Here is a 22,645-nt window from a genome sequence, read left to right on the forward strand (position 1 = left end):
CATCTACGTATCCTTGGAATTTCTGAGGACTTTGCAATCACCCTTCGATCCCCCATACCTCTCTGTCTTTTTCATCTTTTCTGTCTACTGACAACTACCCATCATGCACAAGGTCTTTCCTTCAAACTTCTTCAATTTTGAATTCTTGCGATTACTTGGCACTGTTCCCTTCCAGGGCGCCGAAGTCGGAGAATGTCTTAGCACTGCCAGTCGTATCAAAGATGGCAACCCAGAGAGCTGGTATAAAGCCTGGAGAGAACAAGCCGAAAAGTCGCAGGCTCTGGCTGAGGAAGCCGCTGCTGTCGGCGACAGAACAGGAGCATGCTGGGGTTACATACGCTCAGCTAATTACTGGCGTGCCAGCGAGTTTCTTCTGCATTGTACTCCCAATGATCCACGAATTATATCTTCGTCAAAAGCCAGTGTTGCGGTATTTGATAAAGGATGGGTGTTATTGGATGCCACTGTCAAGAACTTCGAGATTCCTTACGACAAAGACATCAAACTACCAGGAAGACTTTATGTTCCTGCCCCTCATCACAGACTGCCTGGCAAGATCCCACTTGTTCTTCAGACTGGTGGTTTTGACTCTACCCAAGAAGAACTGTACTTTTACGGTGCTGCTGGTGCTCTTCCACGAGGCTATGCTGTCTTTAGCTTTGATGGCCCCGGTCAGGGTCTTCCTCTACGTTTGGGAAAGCTGAGCCTTCGACCAGACTGGGAGCATGTCGTCAGCCAGGTCTTGGATTTCGTCACGGATAAAGTAGCTGCTGACTACAATCTGGATCTTGATCGTCTCGCCATTTTCGGAGCCTCTTTGGGTGGGTATCTATCACTACGCGCTGCTGTTGATCCCCGAATCAAGGCATGCGTCTCTTGTGATGGACCCTACGATCTGTTTGAGATTACTCGCAGCCGTATGCCACCCTGGTTTATCAATGGTTGGGTATCTGGTTGGTTGGGCGATGGTATCTTCAACTGGGTCGTCGACCGTCTCACGGCTGTCAACTTCCAGATCGCATGGGAGTTTGGTCACGGAAAATGGGTCTTTGGGGTAGATACCCCAGCTGATGTCCTTCGCGTGATGCAGCAGATATCACTCAAGGGCGGTTACCTCTCCAAGATCAAGTGTCCCACTCTGATCACTGGCGCAGCAGATTCTTTCTACTTCACGCCTGACCTGAACTCGGAACCCATTTTCGAGGAGCTTACGTCCTTGGGGGCCAACGATAAGCACTTGTGGGTTGGTAAGGGAGTGGAGGGTGGTGGTTTGCAGGCTAAGATTGGGGCTTTGGCTGTGGTTCACCAGAAAATGTTCTCGTGGCTGGACGGCACTTTTGGGATCAAGCGGGAGGCGCTATGAAGGATATTCGGCAGTTGGTATGACGAGTTTCCTATTTTAGAAGTTTTTAATCTTACTTTATGTTTAGTCTGAACTTTCTGTAAGAAGTTGGGTACCCATGCTGACTGTGAGATGTGATTTTGTACCTCCATACAATCTTTCTTGTCCTTCCCAAATAGTAATAATCATGCGCTCGACAAATAAAAGGAACTACGGATGGATACCTTCTCAACGATTGCATTTGCCTACATACACCGGCTGTGTCGATCCTGTGTACCTTGATCATCTTACGACAAAATTGCCTGCCGACGGTGATTTCCAATTGAGCTCGCGTATCCGAAACAAGTAAAAATTTCGCGAGATTCCTGCCTACGGCTATGCTAGGTACGCATCATCGAACCAGAAACAACAGTCTTGGTCAAGCGCAGGATAGGTACATATACGGATCACCAGATACAGCCACGGGCCAATTCCCCGAAGGATTGAAATGGCGTGCCATGCAGGTACATTGGAGTTGGAGCCGCGGGTGTTGGTTCGCAGGATTTCTCTAATGGGTGTAGATGGACATGGGTATCTGCATTACAGGGGGTGGTTCAGTGTTGAGGCGCAGGGATACCACTGCAGGGCTGAGGATAAGTGCTGTTGATCGTCTGATGGTGGAGCTGACTCGGAGGGTTTCACAATGCCAAGATTCTGACTGTTCACTACAGGTTAAAGCGTTCGTGAATATCTTCAAGTGATACATCCATTCAAACATTCCCAAACAACCAAGAAGAACAACAATACACATCTCAGACAATATGGCACCATTCGGAACTCTTTACTCTTTTATGCCAAATGGCAGAGTCTTCAAGGTGAATATCCCTTCTCATTGCCGTGCTGTTCTCATTTAACCCAAAGTTACCCTGTACAGATTCTTGCCGCAGCCAAACTCAACAACCTCAACATTGAGGTCCCTCCCTACCAACACTTTGTGACTAACAAGTCCACTGAATTTCTCACAAAGTTCCCAGCTGGCAAAGTCCCAGCATTTGAGGGCGCTGACGGGTTCTGTCTCGCTGAGTCAGACGCGATCGCCAGATATGTTTCCCAATCCGGACCTTATGCTGGTCAACTCCTGGGAGAGGACGCCGTGACATCAGCCAAGATTCAGCAATGGATTTCCTTCTTTGCTGATGAGGCCTATCCAGCTGTCTTAGATCTTGTCATGTGGAGAGTTGGAATGGGACAGTTTGATCAATCCACTGAGACAAAGGCGCTGGCTCAGCTCGAATACGCGCTTACTGTGTTGGAGAAGCACTTGTCGGCAGCCACTCAACTTGTCGGGAGCCGATTGACACTTGCTGACCTGACTGGAGCATCATCCCTTTTGTGGGGGTTCATGCATGTTGTTGATGGACCCATGAGGAAGCAATTCCCAAATGTTTTGACATGGTATTTGAGCACGATTGAGAACGATGACGTAAAGGAGGTATTTGGAGAGCCTAACTTGATTGAGAAAAGGCGTCTTGGTGGTGAATAAGTCTTGCTCAGGTAGTGTCTTAGAGTAGCACGACATTTCGTCAAAATTTTAAATCATTCAAGTGAAGACAAGATTGGAGGTTTGAGTTAGATATACAATCAGAGACTAAAATTGAGATCTATACTATTACAAGAACAACAAAACTGAATAACTATGTAGAAACAATAATAAAACAAGGATCAGAGAACAAAATTACTTCGTCCGCAGTGGTGCCAGGCCAAAAGTGCGATCTTCAAAATCAAGCACAAGATACTGCCTCTTCAAAAACGCCCTTCCCAGGAGGACGACCTTGGCATCTCCAGCGCTCGTACGTCCATACTTCCACACATTGACGTTGAGATAACACACAGATCCAGGCATATTCTCCAAACGCGTTACGTAATCCTTCGGAGGAATCGTGTACCTCCTCCCTCCATCAAGCTCATAAATAAGATCAGGATATCTGTCCAGATTGTCGCACGATAGAGTGTACCAATCTTGCTGGTCGGTGTTGTATCCCGTAGATCCCTGGCTCAGGATCTTTTCGATGACAGCGGCGGAGGCCGGCTTGGCATTAGTCTTGCTGACAAGGTACTTGTAACCGTTGAGAGAGAGTGGAGCGCCCAGTCCTTCAGATCCTTCGTCCACAACACCCAGCGGGGGTGTCTTCCTACCACCCTTGCCAGCCTTGAAAGGAACAGCAAAGTTCTTTGACTTCTTTCCATCGCCCTTGACCCACATGCCCGTAAGCGAAGTACTCCAGTAGTTGCTGCGAGGGGGCGTAACTGGGTAGAACGCGTCGCTGAGCCATTCCGGGTTTCGGATCCCGTAGGATTGCAGTTTCTTGGTATCGTACATGGAAGTGTCTGTACCTCCAAAGACGAGCTGAGCATCACCTCCTTGACAACTCGACGTTGAGGCCAGCGTGGCGCACGTGTGCCAGCCAACCAAGGGTCCCATGTTACCCTCCTGCCATGCCTGGTAGTTGGCGGGTTCTGATGTTTCGGCCCGCTTGGATGGTGGAGGGGCCAGGCCGAAGATGCCACCAAATGGAACTGCAGGCACGACACTTGCAGGATAAGGAAAGTCTGAGACCTGCATGAGTGTGTCACTGTTGCACAGATTCCCGACGCACACTTCATCTCGACCGTAGTCTACCGTGAAGTTGGGTGCAAAGGCCGTGATAGGCCACGTCGTCTGGGCAAAAGATGCATTGCTGAATGTTTCTGAGTCACGCTCATTGAAGAATGGCTGTTGTTGTCCCGCACATAGATCGGGGTTGAATTGGCCGAGACATCGCCCAGATCGCACAAAGAGAGCCATCCATGTCATGTCGCTCAGCATCGTAAGATTTTGGGGAGGTGATCCGACAGTGACATTGAAGAGATAACCGTACACGTCCCAATAGGCAGGTACTGCAACCGAGTTACCATGACTAGGGGAACGGTGTTCCAACGTCAAAGCGGCCGCATGTACCGGGACAAGAGCCCCAAACACCATGGCAAAGAGGGTTGCATGAGCAAGCATAGTTACACACTCGTTTGGGTAAAAGATAAACGACGAACGATCCAAATGGAGTAGATTGAGGGGCAAGTATCAGGCTTGATGGTCTGTTGCCATTGCATGAGCAGGGCGGTCATGCACACTTTATTGCGTTTTCTTACGACAGGTCAAAGGAGTTCTCCGATATGAGAGGACTCCATAAACGAGTTTCATTCTAATTCAAGACACTACTAGGCTACTAGCAAGTCAATGGGAAATTTTGATCGAACGATATCATCCTTCGGTGCAAGGCAAGGCATTCCTACGGGAGCTATAGCCTGCTTACACCCCCAATTTGTTTGCTTTTGATCTTATCTTAGTAGGTGGGACAACGCTTACAGGGGGCTCAGCCTTACGTATCACATCGATGTTTCTGCTTCCCCCATTTTGGCGCTTCGTGTAACATGGAAATAGCTAGACCAGGCGCCATCAATAGTTTTCGAACCATACTCGATCCTTCGAATGATTTGCCGTTTTCTTAGCCGACTAGTGTTACGTTTCAGGCAGTTACCACGGTTTATTCCGCAAACCATGATCAACCGCATGCTAACGGCGCGACAATGCCCCAGTTACCTCGTTTCTTGGAAGTCCAGTCTTAGGCAGAAACATGAGATAGTCCTAGTCCAGATTAGTTAGCTATCAGACGAGATCTAAATCAAATATCCATCTTAACTCTGCCCTTTGTCTCAACAGCTAATTTCCCCTACACCAAATCAGAATACCCTTCCCGCCAACCAAAGGATTATCACTCTTCACTCTTCATACCCAAAATGTCACATTACCCACGATTGCTCTGTCTGCACGGCGGTGGCGCATCATCTCGTATCATGCGTGCACAGTTTGCCAAGTTGGAGTCTGCCTTGAGCAACCGCTTTCAACTTGTCTACCTCGAAGCTCCTCTAGACAGCGCCCCAGGTCCAGGTGTTCTCCCCTACTTTGAGAACTGCGGTCCATACTCTTGTTGGGTCAGTGACGACAAGACACTGGCTCCTGAGGACAAGAGAATGGAGGAAGAGAATGCCATTGCCTATACCAAGAACTTCATGGTGCAGCATGGGCCTTTCGCTGGTATTCTGGGGTTCTCACAAGGTGCACGCGCAACTGCCAGCATTCTTATTGAGCAACAACAACGCCCTTTCACCCATGACAATCTATTTGGTGTTTTCTTCTGTGGCACCTTTCCACCCTTCGTCTCTGAGACCCCAGAGATACAAATTTCCACTGTGCATATTCAGGGTCTTACAGATCCTTACCTTGAGGAGAGTGAGATGTTGCTGAGTCATTGTACGAAACAAAGTGTCAGAAGAGTGATCAAGTTTGATGGCGGCCACCATATGCCAACGAGTCTTGGCGTTACACGGCAAATTGCAGATGTCATCTCAATGGTGCACAGAACGACAAACAGGAAGAAGGTGTCGAATCTTTGGAAATTGAAGAGGCCCGTTCCTACTACCACTGCGATAGAAATTTGATTTGGTGATGGACTTGGCTAGCGGGATCAGATAGATAGAATAAAGCACTTCGGTATACATATGATAATTCCACAATATTAATTTGAGTTTGGAGAGACTTCAGATCCTACAGAAAGAGAAACACGTCAACATGTCATTTTAACGCTTTGGCTACTGAACATAGCATTTGCAAGTAGTTATTGAGGATTGTATCACTACAGGAGATGTTGTCAGTATCCACGGCATTAAGCGAAAGTCGCTTACTATATTGTACAAGAGTAAGACCAAACACCTCCAATAACAAACTATAGCAAAATTTACATTTCGCTTCGTCTTGGAAGAGAAGCCACAAGCTCATTAGACAAAACCTGCATGCGGCTGAACAATTGGGTGTCACAGTGTTTCGAGTTTAATAGACATGGCACGACAGACGACTCGCAAGGTTACAAAAGGATCTCCATGCTTGTGGGGTAAGATCCTGTACGTACCTTGTTTAAGGGGAGTGCATTTCTGTGGCACCATCATGTCATCAAGCTGAGTGGACTTGGGTAACACTGCAGGTCTAGATCTGAAGTAGACGACTGAACACCCTCCCTGCTGTGTTTGTGAGAAGCCACTTTAGGTAATTCGTATCGTGTAAGACTAAATCAGTAATGCCGACATTGATATGCAGGTCCGGATGGTTTTCGATGGCACCATTTCGGAGGATTTGGATGATAAACCTTGCGAAGGATCCGTGGGATTTCTGACAAGGATGTTGATAGCCGCCAATAGCAAACAAGCCTTTGCGACAACCATCGTTCCTCAAAGCTTCCGAATGTCCTTTGCCATTTTTATTGTGATTTTCTTTTTTTACGATCAAGAGCAATTACGTATGGAACCCTCCGGTGATGGTGTCAAAAGATCGTGCCACTTAATTGTGGCTCAGATTATGCTGGAGAATGCTTCAGTGTTAGTAGAGAGATCAGCGGTATGCTCTTACCTTATTGTAAATATTTCTCCCGGATAATAATAGAGAAAACGAGGCTTGACTTCAATTTACCACTGAGATATTCTGCTCTACTTACACAGAGACAGTACCTTGTTGTTTCTGGATTCTAAACATTTGACTGTAAAATTCTTTCGCGTCCCGATATGGCTGCTATGGACTCTTCGTCACCTGTACCAGAGAACCCAACACCAGGGCAACCGCCATCACCGTTACCACCAGGCGCTGCATCCAGCAAAAAAGGTGCTCGCTTTTGGCTCATCTTTGTCGCCATTGCGCTGACCACATTTCTCGCTGCCCTCGACACATCCATCATTTCCACCGCCCTGCCCACTATCGCGGCTGACCTTGGCTCTGATTCTCTCTACGTATGGATCATTGACTCTTATCTCCTGGCGTCGACAGCCACTATTCCCATCTTTGCCCAAGCTGCCAATATATATGGCCGTCGTAGCCTCACTCTGATCGCTGTTTGTATCTTTACACTCGGCAGCGGTCTCTGTGGTGGCGCGCACAACACTGCCATGATGGTTGGTGGTCGTGCGGTTCAAGGCATTGGCGGTGGGGGCGTTCTCACCATGTCGGAGATTGTTGTCTGCGATATGGTGTCCATCAGAGAGAGAGGCATGTACGCTGGTATTATTGGTGGTGTATGGGCTATCGCTGCTGTTGTCGCCCCCGTCATGGGCGGTGCCTTTGCGCAGAACATATCATGGAGATGGATCTTCTACATCAACCTTCCCATCGCTGGCGTTGCTCTCGTCGCTCTGGGACTGTTTCTCAAGTTGACTCGACCACCATCTGGAACCTTCAAGGAGCAGATGGCCAGGATCGACTGGGGTGGAAGTGTCCTCTTGATTGGATCAGTGACATCCATTGTTCTTGCTTTGAGCTGGGGTGGTTCTGAGCATGCTTGGTCAGACTGGGAAACTGTTGTTCCTCTTGTCATAGGCCTCGTTGCTCTGCTTGCCTTTTTCGCATACCAAGGTGTCCCTTGGTTGAAGGAACCTACGATGCCTCTTAGGCTATTCAGCAACCGGACGTCATCCACGCTGCTTGCTATCAGCTTTATCCACAGCCTACTTCTGTACTGGATCTGTTATTTCCTCCCAGTCTATTTCCAGGCTGTCAAAGAAGCAAGCCCTACCCGTTCGGCCGTCATGCTATTCCCTATTGCCTGTACCAGTGCCCCGGGAGGTGTCGCTGCTGGCATTACTATCACCAAGACTGGCAAGTACCGTATCTGGCATTTCGCTGGGTTCGTCCTCATGTCAATCGCTTGTGGTTTGTTCACTCTTCTCGATGAGAATTCCTCTACTGGTCGATGGGTGGGATTCCAGATTCTGTTTGGATTCGGGACTGGTGTTGTCTTCACAAGTACTTTGCCTCCCATTCTGGCCAGTCTTCCCGACTCAGATGTGGCTACAGCGACTGGAGCATGGACCTTTATCCGCAACTTTGGATCAATCTGGGGTGTTGCAATTCCAGCTGCTGTGTTTAACAATCATGTCAATCACGCAGCATCCGACATTTCAGACCAAGGTGTCAGGAGCCTTCTCGTAAATGGCGGCGCGTATGAGCATGCGACTCAGTATTTTCTCAAGACACTTGAGTCTAGCCCACAACTCAAGGATGAAGTAGTCCAGGTTTACTTGAATGGGCTTAAAGTTGTTTGGCAGGTTTCTATCGCTTTCTGTTTGCTGGGATTTTTGCTTTGTTTCTTTGTTCGGTCACTGACACTGCGCGATGAGTTAAACACAGAATTTGGATTGCAGGAAGAGAAGGGGTCTGGTCAGATTAAGTCGAGCGAAGAAGGTGTCGTCAGAGATTGATGGAGTATTATAATGTGTTGATAGTTTCACTATACATAATTATTATTTGGTGGTCATAGATATGCTCTTTAATGTTCAATTTTGTTGAAACGCCCAGGACTATTTCCATGATTCTAGTGGTAATTACAGCCCGGAAATGCTAAACCCACCCTCTAAGCCAGTAACTTCCAGTTGACTTGGAGCTCGCCCAGTCCTTGCCCATGGCCCTTTAGGGCACTCGCCCACTACAAGTCATCAGCACAGTACTCCAGCGTCAGCTATAAAATATTTAGCATTCGATTCTTGTAATCTTTCTCATGCAGTAACTCAATCTTATAACTGCCAACCTATTCAACACCATGGACTTTACTACTTTTTCCAACATCATCGCTGGTAGCCCTCGTGGTTCAGATATTACCACGTCGGGTACAAACCCCCTCAATCAAGCTCCTCTTTGGCCTGCCCCCGTAGCTACAGCAAACGACGTTGAAGATGCCGTGCACGCTGCCAAGGAGGCATTCCCTTCGTGGTCTCAGATGTCTTACAAGCAGCGAACAGAGCTGTTGGATCGCTTTGCCGACCTCTATCTTTCTCATGCCAGCGACTTCTGTCAATTACTTACTAAAGAGTGCGGAAGATCTGTAAGTAATCGTTCTAGGTCCATGGGTTTATCTTGGTACTAACAGTGTTAAGGTCGAAAAGGCAGCAATAGAAGTCTACTTTGCTGCACAATGGCTACGATATCCATGTTTGTCCCAAGGTTATTCACCTCGATAGTCTTGTTGTTCTGACCAGAATAGCGAAATATGAACTTCCTGAAGAAAAGATTGAAGACGATGAGAAGACAGTCATCGTTACCCATGAGCCTCTTGGAGTGGTCGCCGCTATTTGCCCTTGGAACTGTAAGCCATATTCGGGATCGCATTTTAACGACAGTCGCTGACGTTGCTGATTCTTGACAGTTCCGTTGATGCTTGGTAAATTTACAAAACCCTCATAAGTTTAAGGCTATTTAGACTAACTATCTACCAGCAATCGGGAAAATTGCACCTGCTCTAGCCACGGGAAACTGCGTTATTCTCAAACCCTCGTAAGTCAACACTTTGAACAGACATCTTCCAAATCGCTGACTTCCCCAAGACCGTTCACTCCATATTCGTCTCTCAAGTTGGTAGAGCTTGCCCAGCAAGTGTTTCCTCCGTCAGTTCTGCAGGTTCTCCATGGCAACAATGACTTGGGTCCTCGCCTTGTCAAACACTCTGATATTCAGAAAATCTCTTTTACTGGCTCTACAGCTACAGGAAAGCAGATTCTCAAAGATGGAGCTGACACTATGAAATGTATCACTCTGGAAACGTAGGCAAATCTCACATGATTTGTGTTCAAAGCTGACTGGTAAAGTGCTGGCAACAACGCTTCCATTGTCCTCCCCGACGTTGATCTCAGGGCCATCATCCCCCAGATCGCAGGAGGGCTATGGTTCAACGCCGGACAAGTCTGTGCTGCCACACGTCGCCTGTACATCCACCAAGACATCTTTGACGAGGCGGTGGCTCAGCTCCAAGAGGCCACAGCAGAGACATCCAAAGACCTTGTCTCAGGTGTCGGTCCAATCCAGAACCAGGCGCAGTATGAGAAGCTCAAGCAGGCACTGGTAGATGCAAGACAGGCTGGCTACACACTCATCTCACCGGGTCGGAGGGAACCGGAGGAAGGATTCTTTGTCCAGCCGACCATCGTCGTGAGCCCGCCGCAGGAGGCTGACATCGTTCAACATGAGAACTTTGGTACGTCAGACACGCCATTGATGAGCTCATTTGGATGGCTATCAACGTCTCTCACTAAAGTTCAATTACGGCACAGCTGACTCCATCTTACCAGGTCCTATTGTTTCGTGCATCAAGTTCTCATCCGTCGACGAAGCCGTATCCATGGCCAATAGCAGCAACAGTGGTCTAGCTGCTAGCGTGTGGAGCAGCGACATTTCAACCGCAAGGCAGGTGGCGTCTTCTCTCGAGGCCGGCAATGTCTACATCAACGGACCGCCTCGCCCTGATCCTCATGTGCCGTTTGGGGGTCATAAGCAGAGTGGGCTGGGCGTCGAGTATGGACTGCAGGGTTTGTTGTCCTACTGCCAGACAAAGTCCACGTACCTGTACAAGTAGATAGGACTACACCTGTTCCTCATAAACTTGATTATGTTTCATCATGGAGCATCACTCCCCTCAGTTAATCTAACTCAATGCACGATCCTATAAATGGAGAAACGTTACAATCTCATCATGCTGTGTTTCACCCAGAATCTTCTAAGAAGTCATACGAATTTCCATTTCCAGTTAGCACCCAAAATGCACACACCCACCTTGTATCTCCATCTAGGCGAACTAATTCCTCACATAAGACTGGTCGATCTGAAGCCGAAGGATCAGCAAGGGTGGAGAACAAGATCCTACTGCAACTACCGCGAAGGATTCCGTATTACGGTGTTCCACTTGCTTGATATGTTCTTGTTTTCTTTTTCCATTCGATCGGAGGGTTTCTTTCGTCATACGACAGGCGCCAGATATGCAATGCGCCTGTCAGCTCACACATGCAAACATCAGTTACTGAATGACTTGTTCCGGAGGCTGCCGGCCAGGTTAGTGGCATGGCCTCTTGGAACCTGGTACTCGATAATTACGGACCTGCTTTGGAAGGAAGCCTTGGTCAGCGATATATCGGGCCTGTGGTTTGCGGCTTATATGCCACGTATATTGCATCCATTGCTACGGCTATTTGTTGCATAGTACCATCTTTTCTGGGCCAGAGTAGTTCTCACATCACGGCTTCCATTGCAGTATGTGGTCAAAACCACTGCCCGGTCATCTGGCCCAAGTGGCCGACTCTCTCCCGCCCGAGGTCACTGAGGCTCTGAGTAACTTGACTTGGACACAAGGCTTTGTTGCATTTGTTGCCTTGTTTATCATAGTACCAAGGGTATTTGAGGTAAGATTCTGTTATTGGTGACTACCGTCAACAATTCACTGACGTGTTCTAGCTTTTACGAAACATCCTTTCTCCAGTTAGCCGCATTCCTGGTCCTCTTATCAACAAACTCAGCCCTTGGCCTTTGGAGATTGCCACATTTAAGGGAAAGAGGTAAGCATTCACAGCAATGGCCAAATGCATGATCACAGCTCTAACGTCTCCCATAGCCATCGTTTCGCTCGTGCTCTTCATCAGAAGTATGGCCCGATCGTTGTCCTCGCTCCCAACATGATCTCTGTTGGTGACGCCAACGAGATCAAGCGTATCATCCAGAATGAAGACTGGGTCAAATGTGAAGCCATCTATGGCAACTTCAGACAAGACCCGCACCGTCCAACACTGCTGGCCTTCACCGAAAAGAAGGCCTATTCCCGCAGAAAGCGCATGTTATCTTCCATGTTTGGCATCCGCTACATCCGTAGCCTTGAACCTCTCATGAAGTCGTGCGTCGATGCTGGTGTTGCCCATCTTGACAAGCTCTGCGAGAACTCCAATAACAGCACTGTCATTAATCTCCAACACTTTATCCATGGTTTAGCCATCGATACTATCGGGGCTACTACTTTTGGTGGTAGCTTCAACGTTGTCGAGAATGGAAGTCATCCCCTCCCATCTCGGCTGAAAGCTGGCATGAAGATCTCTGCTGTGATGCAGCTCATCTCATGGATAAAATACATCCCTTTCCTCCCAAAACGGGATCCTTACATTGAAGAATTCACGTTCAACATTGTCGACAAGCGCCGCAAGGAGTCTGGAGACGTCAAGCATCAAGACCTGCTTCAGCATCTCGTTGATGTCAGTGACGACTCTCCCAGCTCTGAGTTCCGCACGTCAGATGTTCAAGATGAAAGCGTGATCCTTTTGGCAGCTGGCAGCGAGACAACAGCCAATGCCGAACTCTTCACCATCATGCAACTTCTCAAGCATCCCAATATTATGAAGAAGCTGGTTGAAGAAGTTGACAAATGGTATCCTCCCAGCGAGCCTGACCGCGACACGGAATGTGCCTACTCTCAAGCGGGAATGACCTACCTGCAAGCTTGCATCGACGAGACCATGCGTCTTATCCCCGGTCAAGCTACAGGTAGCCCACGCGATGCATCCAAACAGGAAACCGTGCTTGGATACCGCATTCCCAAAGGTACTACCGTGTTTCCCAACACCCAAGAAGCACACCTCAACCCTGATAACTGGGAGAATCCCGATCAGTTCATTCCAGAGCGATGGCTTGACATTTACTCGCAGAATCAGACGTCTTCCGTACCGTACTGGCCATTCTCAGCCGGTAGCCGTGTATGTGTTGGCAAGCACTTCGCTTTCCAGGAGATGCACATTTCTCTCACGACGCTTCTACGGAAATTCAGCTTTGAGTATGTTCCCGGACAGGATGAGACAACCGTTTTTCGCATTGCGCAGCAGTTGCAAGCGAATTCGTATGATGTGAAGGTCAAGAGACGATTCGTGTAGGATGTGCACCTAACATAGATAGAAATCATAGTGGGCGGCAGTAGTCTTTTATGTAATGTGGTTAGTTTGTGATCATGAAGTAAAGATGCGATGTGTTAGTATATGGCGCGGCGAATAGAGACGAAACGCTTGGCTCGTCAAAACACACTGCAAAATGAAGAATAATTCCTGTACCTAATCTGACCTCATGATGAACAGTCCCTCTGATAAGCCATTTTATAGGCAATTTCTCTCCGGTGAGTTGATGATTGACTGAGCTTGACTGGATCCATCGAATCCTTCAAATTAGCACACACATAGAGAGAGAATTATTTAAAGTCGGCCTCCCCCTCCGACTTGACCTTCAAAACTCATTCCTTTCTGTAATCAGTCTTTTCTACTTAGTAAGCATGTCAAACAAGGCCAACCAAAACGATGTACCCATGCAAGGGCAAGGAGCTTACAGCTCCCACGCTGCACTACAGCACGAAGCGATGATCAAGGCCCTACCTCTTTTCCAGAAAGCTGCAAAGGTTGTAGCGGATCACGACGGTGATCACACGGCCATTATTGAGTATGGGTCTGCTCATGGCAATAATTCGTAAGTCGAATGATACGCATTCACATCTTCATATTGATCATCGTCTAGATTGGAGCCTATTCAAGCCATCCTGAAAGCAACTCCTTCCCGTCAAGTGGAATTGCTCTTCAGTGATCGTCCAGAGAACGATTTCAGTACTCTGTCTACCACTATCACATCATGGGCCGACACATTGGACAAGACTGAGTTCCCCCATGCATTGTTCTTGAGCATGATACCTCGCAACTTCTACCAGAAAGTTGTTCCCCTTAAATCAGCACATCTCGGCTTCTCGCTTGCTGCTCTGCACCATCTCGACCATATTCCCCCTCCAACAGGCGTGCAGTCGGAGGATGATCAGCTGCTCAAGAAACAAGCCCATCTTGATCTCTCCACCTTTCTGGAACTTCGCGCCCAGGAGATCATCTCTGGTGGTTCACTTGTTCTCTCATTCGTTGGTCAAGCATCTGCTGGATACGAGAACTACAGTGGACCTGTCGACGCGTGCCGCAACGCGATGATCGAGATGGTCCAGCAAGGAATCATTCCTGTTTCAGTAGCAGCAGCTTTTCGTGTCCCAACGTATAACAGAACTCTGGATGATGTGAGAAAAATCCTGGGTGAGATGAGCAACCTGTGGAACGTTCATGATTTGTTCGAGAACGACATCACCCATCCAGCCATCCACGATCTGAAAAAGAAGCAGGTTGAGGGCGAAGACGCCAGTCAAGAATATGCCAATGTTGTTATTGACTGGATGATGGCTGTTTGCTCTGGTTACTTTCTCAAAGCCCTCAAAGTTGGCAATGGAGGGCGCTACAGTGACGAGGAGGAGGAGAGGCTTTTGGGTGATTGGGTTGCTAAGACTAAGGCATTATTCATTCGGGATCACAAGGATGAGGAGGTTGTTTGCTCATTTCTCTATCTTCATTTGGGTAGGGTTTAGTTGGCGGTGTTTTAGTGACGTCAATGGAACTTCTGACTACGAGACAATCGGCAGTGGGATTTGTCAGCAATTCTTATGTTCCAACTTAAGAACGTTAGCTTCAAGACTGTTAAATGTTCCATAGCCCTGATCTCGCATATCGCATTTGATCCTTATACCCGCTTGAAACTTGATCATCTGTGAACTTTCGACCTCCTTTCACAAACAAACCAACAATGGCTCAATCCAATCATGACTCCATTCGACCTTTCAAGGTCTCCATCCCACAGTCGGATCTCGATGGCCTGCAAACTCGTCTTCGACTGACCAGATGGCCGGACAAAGAGCCCGTTGACGACTGGTCCCAGGGTGTCCCATTGGCTGTAATTCAAGATCTTTGCAAATATTGGCAAACTGAATACGATTGGCGAAGGTGCGAAGCCTTGCTTAACTCGTATCCTCAGTTTACAACGACCATTGATAGAGTTGAGATATACTTCCTACATATCCAGTCAAAGCATCAAAATGCTACACCTCTCCTACTCACGCATGGCTGGCCGGGCTCAGTCCTCGAGTTCAGGCATGTGATCGAGAAGCTTGTTGATCCTGAATCACATGGGGGTTCCTCCAAAGACGCATTTCACCTCATCATGCCAGCACTTCCTGGCTATGGATTTTCAGGAAAGCCAAAAGAGACTGGCTGGGGCCATGAACGTACTGCTCGTGCATGGGCAGAACTGATGAGACGCCTGGGATACATGGATAGCGAGTGGGTGGCTCAAGGCGGAGATTGGGGAGCTTTTGTAGTCGCTAGCCTTGGCTACCAAGCTCCGAAAGGACTAAAAGGTATTCATTTCAACTCCATCTACTTTGAAAACAAGGTAAATTGAAATAGTCCCTTCCTTAGCAAAAAAAACAAGCTAATTTTGGTCACAGAACGAAGTTCAAGTTCCAATCAAGGATACCAAGGCTGAGGAGAAAGCCATGCGTCTGGATAACTTCCGGGACACTGGTTTCAAAGGATATTCGCTGGAGCAGTCAACAAAACCCCAAACCATAGGCTATGGACTCGCAGACTCACCAGTTGGTCAAGCTGCCTGGATTTATGAAAAATACCGAGACTGGACACACCATGATGGAGATGTAGAGGCCTTGTTCAGTAAAGATGAGATGCTTGACACAATCATGCTGTACTGGCTCACCAATTCCGGCACGTCATCTGCTCGCTACTACTGGGAGTGTGCATCCGCGACGACTGCATGGGAAATACATATCCCAGTTGGCGTGAGCTGGTTTGGTGGTGATAACAGTTTTGCACCGAAGGAATGGTGTGAGCGTTACTACAAGAATATTGTGCATTGGAATGAATTACCGAGAGGTGGCCACTTTGCGGCTTGGGAGCAGCCCGATGCGTTCGTTGCAGAGATACGTGAGTGGCACAAACAGGTCAGGTAAATCCAGATAGCCAAAGCGATGTTATCACGGCATTTCTATTCGCAGAAGGGAGCTACCTTCGGAAATATTACCAGCAAGATTGCCGCAATTCTGGAATAAGGTTGGGGAGACTCCAGATGCCGAGGACTTCTCCCCGCACAACTTAGGCTGATTATCCCAGCTTCCTGAACAGCATTAGCTCGCTTGCTCGGTATATCTTTGACCGATGGTAGAAATACTATTTATATGTAATCCCAGTAAGGTCTCATCTTGGTTCTTCTTGATCACGGCTGTCCTCAAACGTCAAGATGAAGTTATCCGGATTAATTCCGCTGCTAGGTTTGCTACCATGTCTCGAAGCAGCACCATCGCCAGGCCATCCTCCCAAAAAGGCCTTTAATTTTTCTAAGATTAACAAGATCGTTTCCTTGTGAGTACATAGCATATTTATCTCAATGCTGCCATCTCACTATGATCTAGTGGCGACTCATGGACAGACACCCGCTTCGACGTATCTGGTCAACAACCCTCTCCCTCCAACCCGATAGGAAACACAGGCAAGACAAGCTCCAATGGCAAAATGTGGCCTATGTACCTGACCACCCAGTACAATGCGTCCTCGATTCTACTGTACAATATGGCTGTAGGTGGCGCAGTAGTCGACAAGGATATCGTGACGACAGGCCCAAACGACGTGGATACGCAGGTCCACGACAAGTTACCGGTTTACCTGGACCAGCAGCCTAAGCTCTTTGCACCAAAGGAAACACTTTGGACCGTGTTCATAGGCATCAACGATATCTACCGGACCATAACTCAAGATGATCAAGAAGAGACCATTGTCGCTATTATCGCGCGAATTCGCCAGCTCACTCTTGACTTGTACAGCGATGGCGCTCGGCAATTTCTTTTCGTGTCAACGCCCCCACAGTCTTTGTTCCCAAACAACAGGCCCAAGGACATTGCACCCAAGCTCGAAGCAGCGAGTCAAAGTTGGAATAAGAAACTTAAGAAGCTTGTGCATGACTTGGATCGTGAGCTAAAGCATAGCACTTTCTTCTTATTCGACATTGTTCCTCTAATCACAGCTGTTACGGAAGACCCTTCACAGTTTCCTGAAACAGCAATCTACAAGAGCAACGCCTTTTGCGCCGACTATAAATCGTAGGTTAAACAACGGTCTATGATTTTAAGCAAAGCTAACATTTCACACAGAGGGACTCTTGTGCCAGACTTCAAGTCAGAGACTTGTGAGTACAATGCTTTAGAGTATATGTACATCGACGGGGCGCATCCAACGCAACCCTTCCATCAAATCCTTGCCAAGAGGATTTCAGAGCAGCTTTTAGCAGGACATTCTATCAGCTGAGATCAGAGGCCGTTTTAAACTAGAATGGGTTGGAAAGCAATCTTGAAAGCGTAGCATTGATCTACTTGTGTGTATCCGTCTCCACGCTTCTTGTGCATACATAAAGGAATCGTTTGTGCTGTTATGTCTTTATGCACTGCCTTCGTCTCCATATAATTGGGGGCGGGGTACTCTTCTCATGATTCCGCCAACCACGGTCAAATTACTCTGGAAGTTGTAACCTGATTTATGCAGTATTATACAAGCACAACATGATATGCCTAACATCTAATTATTGCACAGTTGACTATAACTTCTCAACATTTATAACACTGGTTTTGCTTTGAGTTCTAATGTTTTAACCAGCTTTCGCTATACACGGATATCTGTGACTAAACATTACCCAGCACAATCTCCTCAGTCCTTTCCAATAACTTCTCCGTCACATTTGCGCTATACACCGCTTCATTCCATGACACGTCAAACCCAATATGGTCCTGCCATGTCCAAAGGAAACGTTGCCCAGATGAGGGCATCTTAGGTTGGGCGGTCAAACGTCTTTTGGTAGTACTCCGAGATCTCAAGTGCAGTCCTATCGAGAGTTCCTGGATTTATGGATACATAGGATGGAATATCCATGTCACCTAATGCCACGTAGTTGCAATATGGTGTCCAGTGTAGGTACTTCAGCACACCTCCACGGGTTTAAAACTTGATATCCATCTTATCTTATCTTATCTAAATCCCCTGCATCCCTTAGCTTGTGGCTGATGGAGAGTAGGAAATTACTTGGACAGGCTCAACGATGAAACAAGAGCAATCGAGCAGATTGTCGTTATCAAGTAAGGACTTCACGCAATGGATATCTCACCGACTTCGTAAACCTCTGACTAAATATTTTGCGTGAAACTTGTATCTTAAGAAAAGCAACTGGGAATTGAACACTCGGCCTTTCAGCAAATTGTTTTTGAGGTTGGTCTATGCAAGGGTCTTGCAAGACTAAGCCAGATCAAGATATCACTTCGCTTAGTGATGTCATCTCAATGCGCAAGGAAGGCTAGGTAGCCTTGTAATGTTTTTGATCTCAAGATGTTTAGGGTAAGTTGAAGGATTATATTAAAACAATACATCTAAACTATAATAGTCAGTTGTACATGTTGAGATTGGGGTATGTAATCTTCTGTGATGTTATTTATTATTATGTCGTTTAATTTCTTCTGAATATGAATCCTGTACCTGTGTGAAATGTCATGGACTAACAATGCAACTCCCATCACTGCATCAGTCCAAGACCCCTAAGTAGATCAACGATATGTTTCGAAACATTTCACAGATCAGCGTTCGTATGCTCTGCTCCACTATGAACTCTGAATCTCGCATAAATTTTCCAGAATGACGATCTCTTAAGGCTATGCTACGTTGCAATTACTATTAGTATGCCAGTATAGGGAAAGAATGGATCAGCATTGCAGTGCCAGTGAAGCGGTAAGGACGACGCGTTGAAAATGTGGACTAATCAAGCACGGATATAATGTAACCCCAACCACATAACTCGGCCGAATACAGTTCTAATAGCAATGACTTGTGAAATTAGTTCCCACGGATGGTCGGGACACTGAGACACTCCATAGCGTAGTATCTCGGTGACATCATAGAATTAATCCAGAATATTGATCCACTCAGCCACCACCATTCACACCCCTTTCTGTCCAAATTCAATCTAGGTGGGTTGCGTTTAAACAAGTCACAAACCAAGAATAGAAGCTATCAACATGATCTCTCACAGGGCCCTTGAAAATCACTTGTGGCTCAAAGACCCTTTGAACGAGTGGAAAAATGCAAACCAACAGCTTCTCCTTCAAGCAGTTTACTCAGAAACCATTTTTCCTCTGACCGACTTGAACGGAATGTAACTACAGAGTACAGAGTATACGCATTGATTTGTTGTCTCCCTTGCCCACCTCCCGAGCCGTTCTTCCGTTCGGCATGTAGAATACGAGGTCTCGGCATCGTGACGCTAGGTTCCCTTCCCCACAAACAGGAGCATTTGAGGATGATCGTCGTGGGATCGGCAGTGGCCTCGTGTTTCGTTGGGACGACATGTCAGGTACAAAAGGACGATGAGATCCCGTCTCAAAGGAACATTATCATCTCATCTCAACTCACTCCAACACAACTACTACAACTACAACACACACAAACAACCCCAAAACCAACCCAACCAACACCACCAAAATGAAGTTCTCCGCCGCCACTCTTCTCGCCGCCGCTGCCAGCGTCTCCGCTGCTACTGCCGTCTTTGAGGTCAAGGACTTCACTGCCAGCTGCATTGCCCACAGCACCTTCTGCGAGTATGTCTTCACCTAAAATCCTAATTCATCATGATACTAACACACCAAAGCTACGAGTTCAAGGTCATCCAGCCCCACTCCATGGAGACCTGGGAGCACGCCGTCTTCTGCAACGCCCGCGCTCAGTCCACCGACTACACTCTTCCCGACATCAAGGACGGAAAGTGCAAGGACTCTTCCCGCACCTTCACTGTCACCCGTGGTGACAAGGGTCTTCTCGTCAAGATCTCTCAGCCCGTCAGCCCCAAGAGCAACACCGTTGGAGAGCACTTCATCCCCAACTCTCTGCTCTTCCAGTCCGAGGTTCCCAACGCCGAGGTCCAGATGTACAACGGACCCAAGGACTTCGAGTTCACTCAGAGCTCTTAGATTGGCTCCCTTTTACTTTCTGTGTCTTTATGCATGCATGTTTAGACAGTTTTGCTTAGATTAGACTATTCTTTTGAATATACTTACCTAAACCCCGATCTAACTTATATACAAGTGCATGTAGTAGCTTATATCCTACAAAGTCGCCCGTTTTGAGTAGGCACTCCATCAACTTGATCTGTGATATACCATCTCTCACTTCCAACACCCTGAAGAGCATAGAAAAGACCTGTAGAATCAACCTGATCCTTGATGCTGAGAAGTCTCTTATACTTCGTGGCACCATAGAACGACTGTTGAAAATCGGGCTCAGTAACATCCGCCTCTGAAGCATACGCGCCCCCACCGGGAGTGACATCCCTCCAGGGTTTCATCCAGTCGTTTGTTAAAGTCTTACTCCTCTCAGAAATAACTTTCCAAGAACTACCCTCGGGAAACTCGACAGCTGAAATCGCCCACATGGCTGCATCTCGCCAAGCAGGGTTCACAGCGTTGTCTGGATGGGGACCCGGACCACCAGTTATGCCAAACCCGATGATATTTCCACCTTTGTCAGACAGACTCTTGAGCGCAGCAAAGGTTTTGTTGAACTTGGCTGGATCCTCAAAGTTCCCACTATACATGTCCTGATTAGCTCAACCTACTATACGACAGGGTGAGTACTTACCGTGGGAAGAGGCGACCTGCTGTCTTGGTACTAGCACCTCCGACAGCTTCGCGGGCGAAACCAGCAGACCAAGCACCTAGGAAAGAATCATGCTCCGACTCTGTAACTTCAGGTTCAATACCAAGGTCCTTCCAGTCCTTGAACAAAGAAGCTGTCAGATTCTTCAACTCAGCAAGTGTATGGTTTGGTGCAAACCAAGGAAACATGGCAAAACTCAGTGCATCGCCCTCTCCGTGGAAAACGCCCCAGTATTCGTAGTTGCCAGCCTTGTTAAAAGTTGGGAAACGTTCCCAAAACGCTCGAATGGCTTTCCAGAACGTTTCATGAGAGATAGTCTCGCTAGTACCAAATGCAAAACTCATGATGGATGCTTTGAGCTTCGGAAAAACTTTTACAGTGTATGAAGTCACGACTCCAAATGTGCTTCCACCGCCGCCTCGAAGGGCCCAGAAAAGATCAGCATTTTGCCATTCGTTGGCAGTAAGAAAGCGACCATCGGCAGTGACGACTTGAATACTCAGGACCTAGACTCGAGTCAGTGCATACCTAGGTTGTGGTGTTTGTTTTCTTACCTGATCCGCTGCCAGACCGTAGATAGGAGACAGAGGTGAATGTCCACCACCAGCCAGATATCCACCAGCAAAGCCCACACTCATACCTTCACCTCCAACAGCAGTCACGCCATATTTATCAGCTGCCTCATAAAGTTCAGAACCAATAACACCAGCAGCGACCTTCATTGCGGGTCCACTATAAGACGGGGTCTTGAAGTCTTTGAAGTACTGGATACTCTTGAACCGCTGCATCCAGAGAGACAAAGCACCAGCGCCAGCAGAGCGACCATTGAAGTCATGACCGGTGTTTTTGATAACGAGTCGAAGATTGAGAGATCGAGCTAGGTTGACGGCCAGTTGTATATGTGCGACGTTGTGGGCGTCAACAACGTAGGAGGGAAAGCCGCCTAGGGTACAGTTTCCGTCGGGTTTATCGCCGGGCATGCATGTTCGACCTTGATAGATCGGCCACATGACAGAAGTTGGATCAGCGATACTGGGTTCGGTTAGTGGTGACCGTGGAGAGGGTAAGAGTCTAAGCTGACTGACTGGAGTGAGGAGTTGCTCCATTGATCAACGATATGCCTACACCGAGCCTCATTCTTAACTCCAAAACTGTCATAACATGATGCACCGATGGGAACAGTCTTGATCAAAGCGCCTCCAGCGATGCGATCAAGGAACTTCCAAACATCATCCTCAGGCCAGCGAGCGTCTCCTGGGAAGGTCTTGCATTTACTCCGTGCAAGGAGACCAATACCTCGTTTTCTTTTTTCGTCTTCGGGATAGAAAAGCGCTGCGTGTTTGGAGTCAAGCTCCTCGAGATCCTTGGCTGACGAGGCTGTCAGTTGAATCTTCTCTTCTGCCAGATAATTGCCCTCTACAGCCTCGCCGACTTGATTAGGTACAGCTGCATTGATGAGTTCGGGGCGTGAGACAAGAAGAGTAAATAGCCCGACGAGGACACGAGGAGTAATCTGCATGATGTAACCAGCCAGAAATCGCAGAGGTAGTGACGAAAGAAAGGATTAATGCAGACAATCACACTAAACAGTGATTGCATCAGCCCCCCTTTATGTGCGTCGCATCGAGCTATATGTAAAAGTATACAGGAGACAAGCATGTGGGATTCAGGAAGGAAAACAATTATGCGAAATCTTGGTTGTCTGTTTATTCTTAAGTATATTTCCAAGGGTATTTGTTACATGCACCTAACTATACCTGGGTTCCTGCATCGGAACGTCTTCCACAATTGCCTATGTCGGTTAAGCTGGTTGTTGGCTGAACCAAGCATTTAACAGGACGGAGA

General features: G+C 47.6%; 12 protein-coding genes across 12 annotated transcripts; 10 read left to right on the plus strand and 2 right to left on the minus strand.

Annotated features, from left to right (window-relative positions):
- Positions 1-103: 103 nt before the first annotated feature.
- On the plus strand, positions 104-1,363 carry FGSG_13222 (uncharacterized protein; the record flags this gene model as incomplete). The annotated part of the gene is made up of 1 exon (XM_011329316.1): positions 104-1,363. The coding sequence occupies one exon, from the start codon at positions 104-106 to the stop codon at positions 1,361-1,363; it is 1,260 nt and encodes a 419-aa protein (XP_011327618.1).
- Positions 1,364-2,142: 779 nt separating this feature from the next.
- Positions 2,143-2,864, plus strand: FGSG_13223 (uncharacterized protein; the record flags this gene model as incomplete). The annotated part of the gene is made up of 2 exons (XM_011329317.1): positions 2,143-2,196; positions 2,256-2,864. The coding sequence occupies 2 exons, from the start codon at positions 2,143-2,145 to the stop codon at positions 2,862-2,864; spliced, it is 663 nt and encodes a 220-aa protein (XP_011327619.1).
- Positions 2,865-3,056: 192 nt separating this feature from the next.
- FGSG_07800 (uncharacterized protein) lies at positions 3,057-4,166 on the minus strand (the record flags this gene model as incomplete). The annotated part of the gene is made up of 1 exon (XM_011329318.1): positions 3,057-4,166. One exon carries the CDS (start codon positions 4,164-4,166, stop codon positions 3,057-3,059), a length of 1,110 nt encoding a protein of 369 aa, XP_011327620.1.
- A 989-nt stretch (positions 4,167-5,155) lies between these two features.
- On the plus strand, positions 5,156-5,857 carry FGSG_07801 (uncharacterized protein; the record flags this gene model as incomplete). Its single annotated transcript, XM_011329319.1, has 1 exon — positions 5,156-5,857. One exon carries the CDS (start codon positions 5,156-5,158, stop codon positions 5,855-5,857), a length of 702 nt encoding a protein of 233 aa, XP_011327621.1.
- A 1,113-nt stretch (positions 5,858-6,970) lies between these two features.
- FGSG_07802 (uncharacterized protein) lies at positions 6,971-8,656 on the plus strand (the record flags this gene model as incomplete). The annotated part of the gene is made up of 1 exon (XM_011329320.1): positions 6,971-8,656. The coding sequence occupies one exon, from the start codon at positions 6,971-6,973 to the stop codon at positions 8,654-8,656; it is 1,686 nt and encodes a 561-aa protein (XP_011327622.1).
- Positions 8,657-8,994: 338 nt separating this feature from the next.
- FGSG_07803 (uncharacterized protein) lies at positions 8,995-10,800 on the plus strand (the record flags this gene model as incomplete). The annotated part of the gene is made up of 6 exons (XM_011329321.1): positions 8,995-9,276; positions 9,348-9,537; positions 9,668-9,725; positions 9,776-9,991; positions 10,037-10,422; positions 10,517-10,800. 6 exons carry the CDS (start codon positions 8,995-8,997, stop codon positions 10,798-10,800), a joined length of 1,416 nt encoding a protein of 471 aa, XP_011327623.1.
- A 673-nt stretch (positions 10,801-11,473) lies between these two features.
- FGSG_07804 (uncharacterized protein) lies at positions 11,474-13,173 on the plus strand (the record flags this gene model as incomplete). The annotated part of the gene is made up of 4 exons (XM_011329322.1): positions 11,474-11,620; positions 11,673-11,773; positions 11,830-13,032; positions 13,161-13,173. 4 exons carry the CDS (start codon positions 11,474-11,476, stop codon positions 13,171-13,173), a joined length of 1,464 nt encoding a protein of 487 aa, XP_011327624.1.
- A 429-nt stretch (positions 13,174-13,602) lies between these two features.
- Positions 13,603-14,634, plus strand: FGSG_07805 (uncharacterized protein; the record flags this gene model as incomplete). Its single annotated transcript, XM_011329323.1, has 2 exons — positions 13,603-13,709; positions 13,758-14,634. The coding sequence occupies 2 exons, from the start codon at positions 13,603-13,605 to the stop codon at positions 14,632-14,634; spliced, it is 984 nt and encodes a 327-aa protein (XP_011327625.1).
- Positions 14,635-14,849: 215 nt separating this feature from the next.
- FGSG_13224 (uncharacterized protein) lies at positions 14,850-16,068 on the plus strand (the record flags this gene model as incomplete). Its single annotated transcript, XM_011329324.1, has 2 exons — positions 14,850-15,494; positions 15,550-16,068. The coding sequence occupies 2 exons, from the start codon at positions 14,850-14,852 to the stop codon at positions 16,066-16,068; spliced, it is 1,164 nt and encodes a 387-aa protein (XP_011327626.1).
- Positions 16,069-16,684: 616 nt separating this feature from the next.
- FGSG_13225 (uncharacterized protein) lies at positions 16,685-17,215 on the plus strand (the record flags this gene model as incomplete). Its single annotated transcript, XM_011329325.1, has 1 exon — positions 16,685-17,215. One exon carries the CDS (start codon positions 16,685-16,687, stop codon positions 17,213-17,215), a length of 531 nt encoding a protein of 176 aa, XP_011327627.1.
- A 2,334-nt stretch (positions 17,216-19,549) lies between these two features.
- FGSG_07807 (uncharacterized protein) lies at positions 19,550-20,115 on the plus strand (the record flags this gene model as incomplete). The annotated part of the gene is made up of 2 exons (XM_011329326.1): positions 19,550-19,746; positions 19,797-20,115. The coding sequence occupies exons 1-2, from the start codon at positions 19,631-19,633 to the stop codon at positions 20,113-20,115; spliced, it is 435 nt and encodes a 144-aa protein (XP_011327628.1). The 5' UTR covers positions 19,550-19,630.
- Positions 20,116-20,243: 128 nt separating this feature from the next.
- FGSG_07808 (uncharacterized protein) lies at positions 20,244-22,319 on the minus strand (the record flags this gene model as incomplete). The annotated part of the gene is made up of 4 exons (XM_011329327.1): positions 20,244-20,730; positions 20,783-21,306; positions 21,355-21,884; positions 21,926-22,319. 4 exons carry the CDS (start codon positions 22,317-22,319, stop codon positions 20,244-20,246), a joined length of 1,935 nt encoding a protein of 644 aa, XP_011327629.1.
- Positions 22,320-22,645: the final 326 nt, after the last annotated feature.

Source organism: Fusarium graminearum, chromosome 4 (genome assembly GCF_000240135.3).
Source record: "Fusarium graminearum PH-1 chromosome 4, whole genome shotgun sequence".
NCBI classification, from domain to species: domain Eukaryota; kingdom Fungi; phylum Ascomycota; class Sordariomycetes; order Hypocreales; family Nectriaceae; genus Fusarium; species Fusarium graminearum.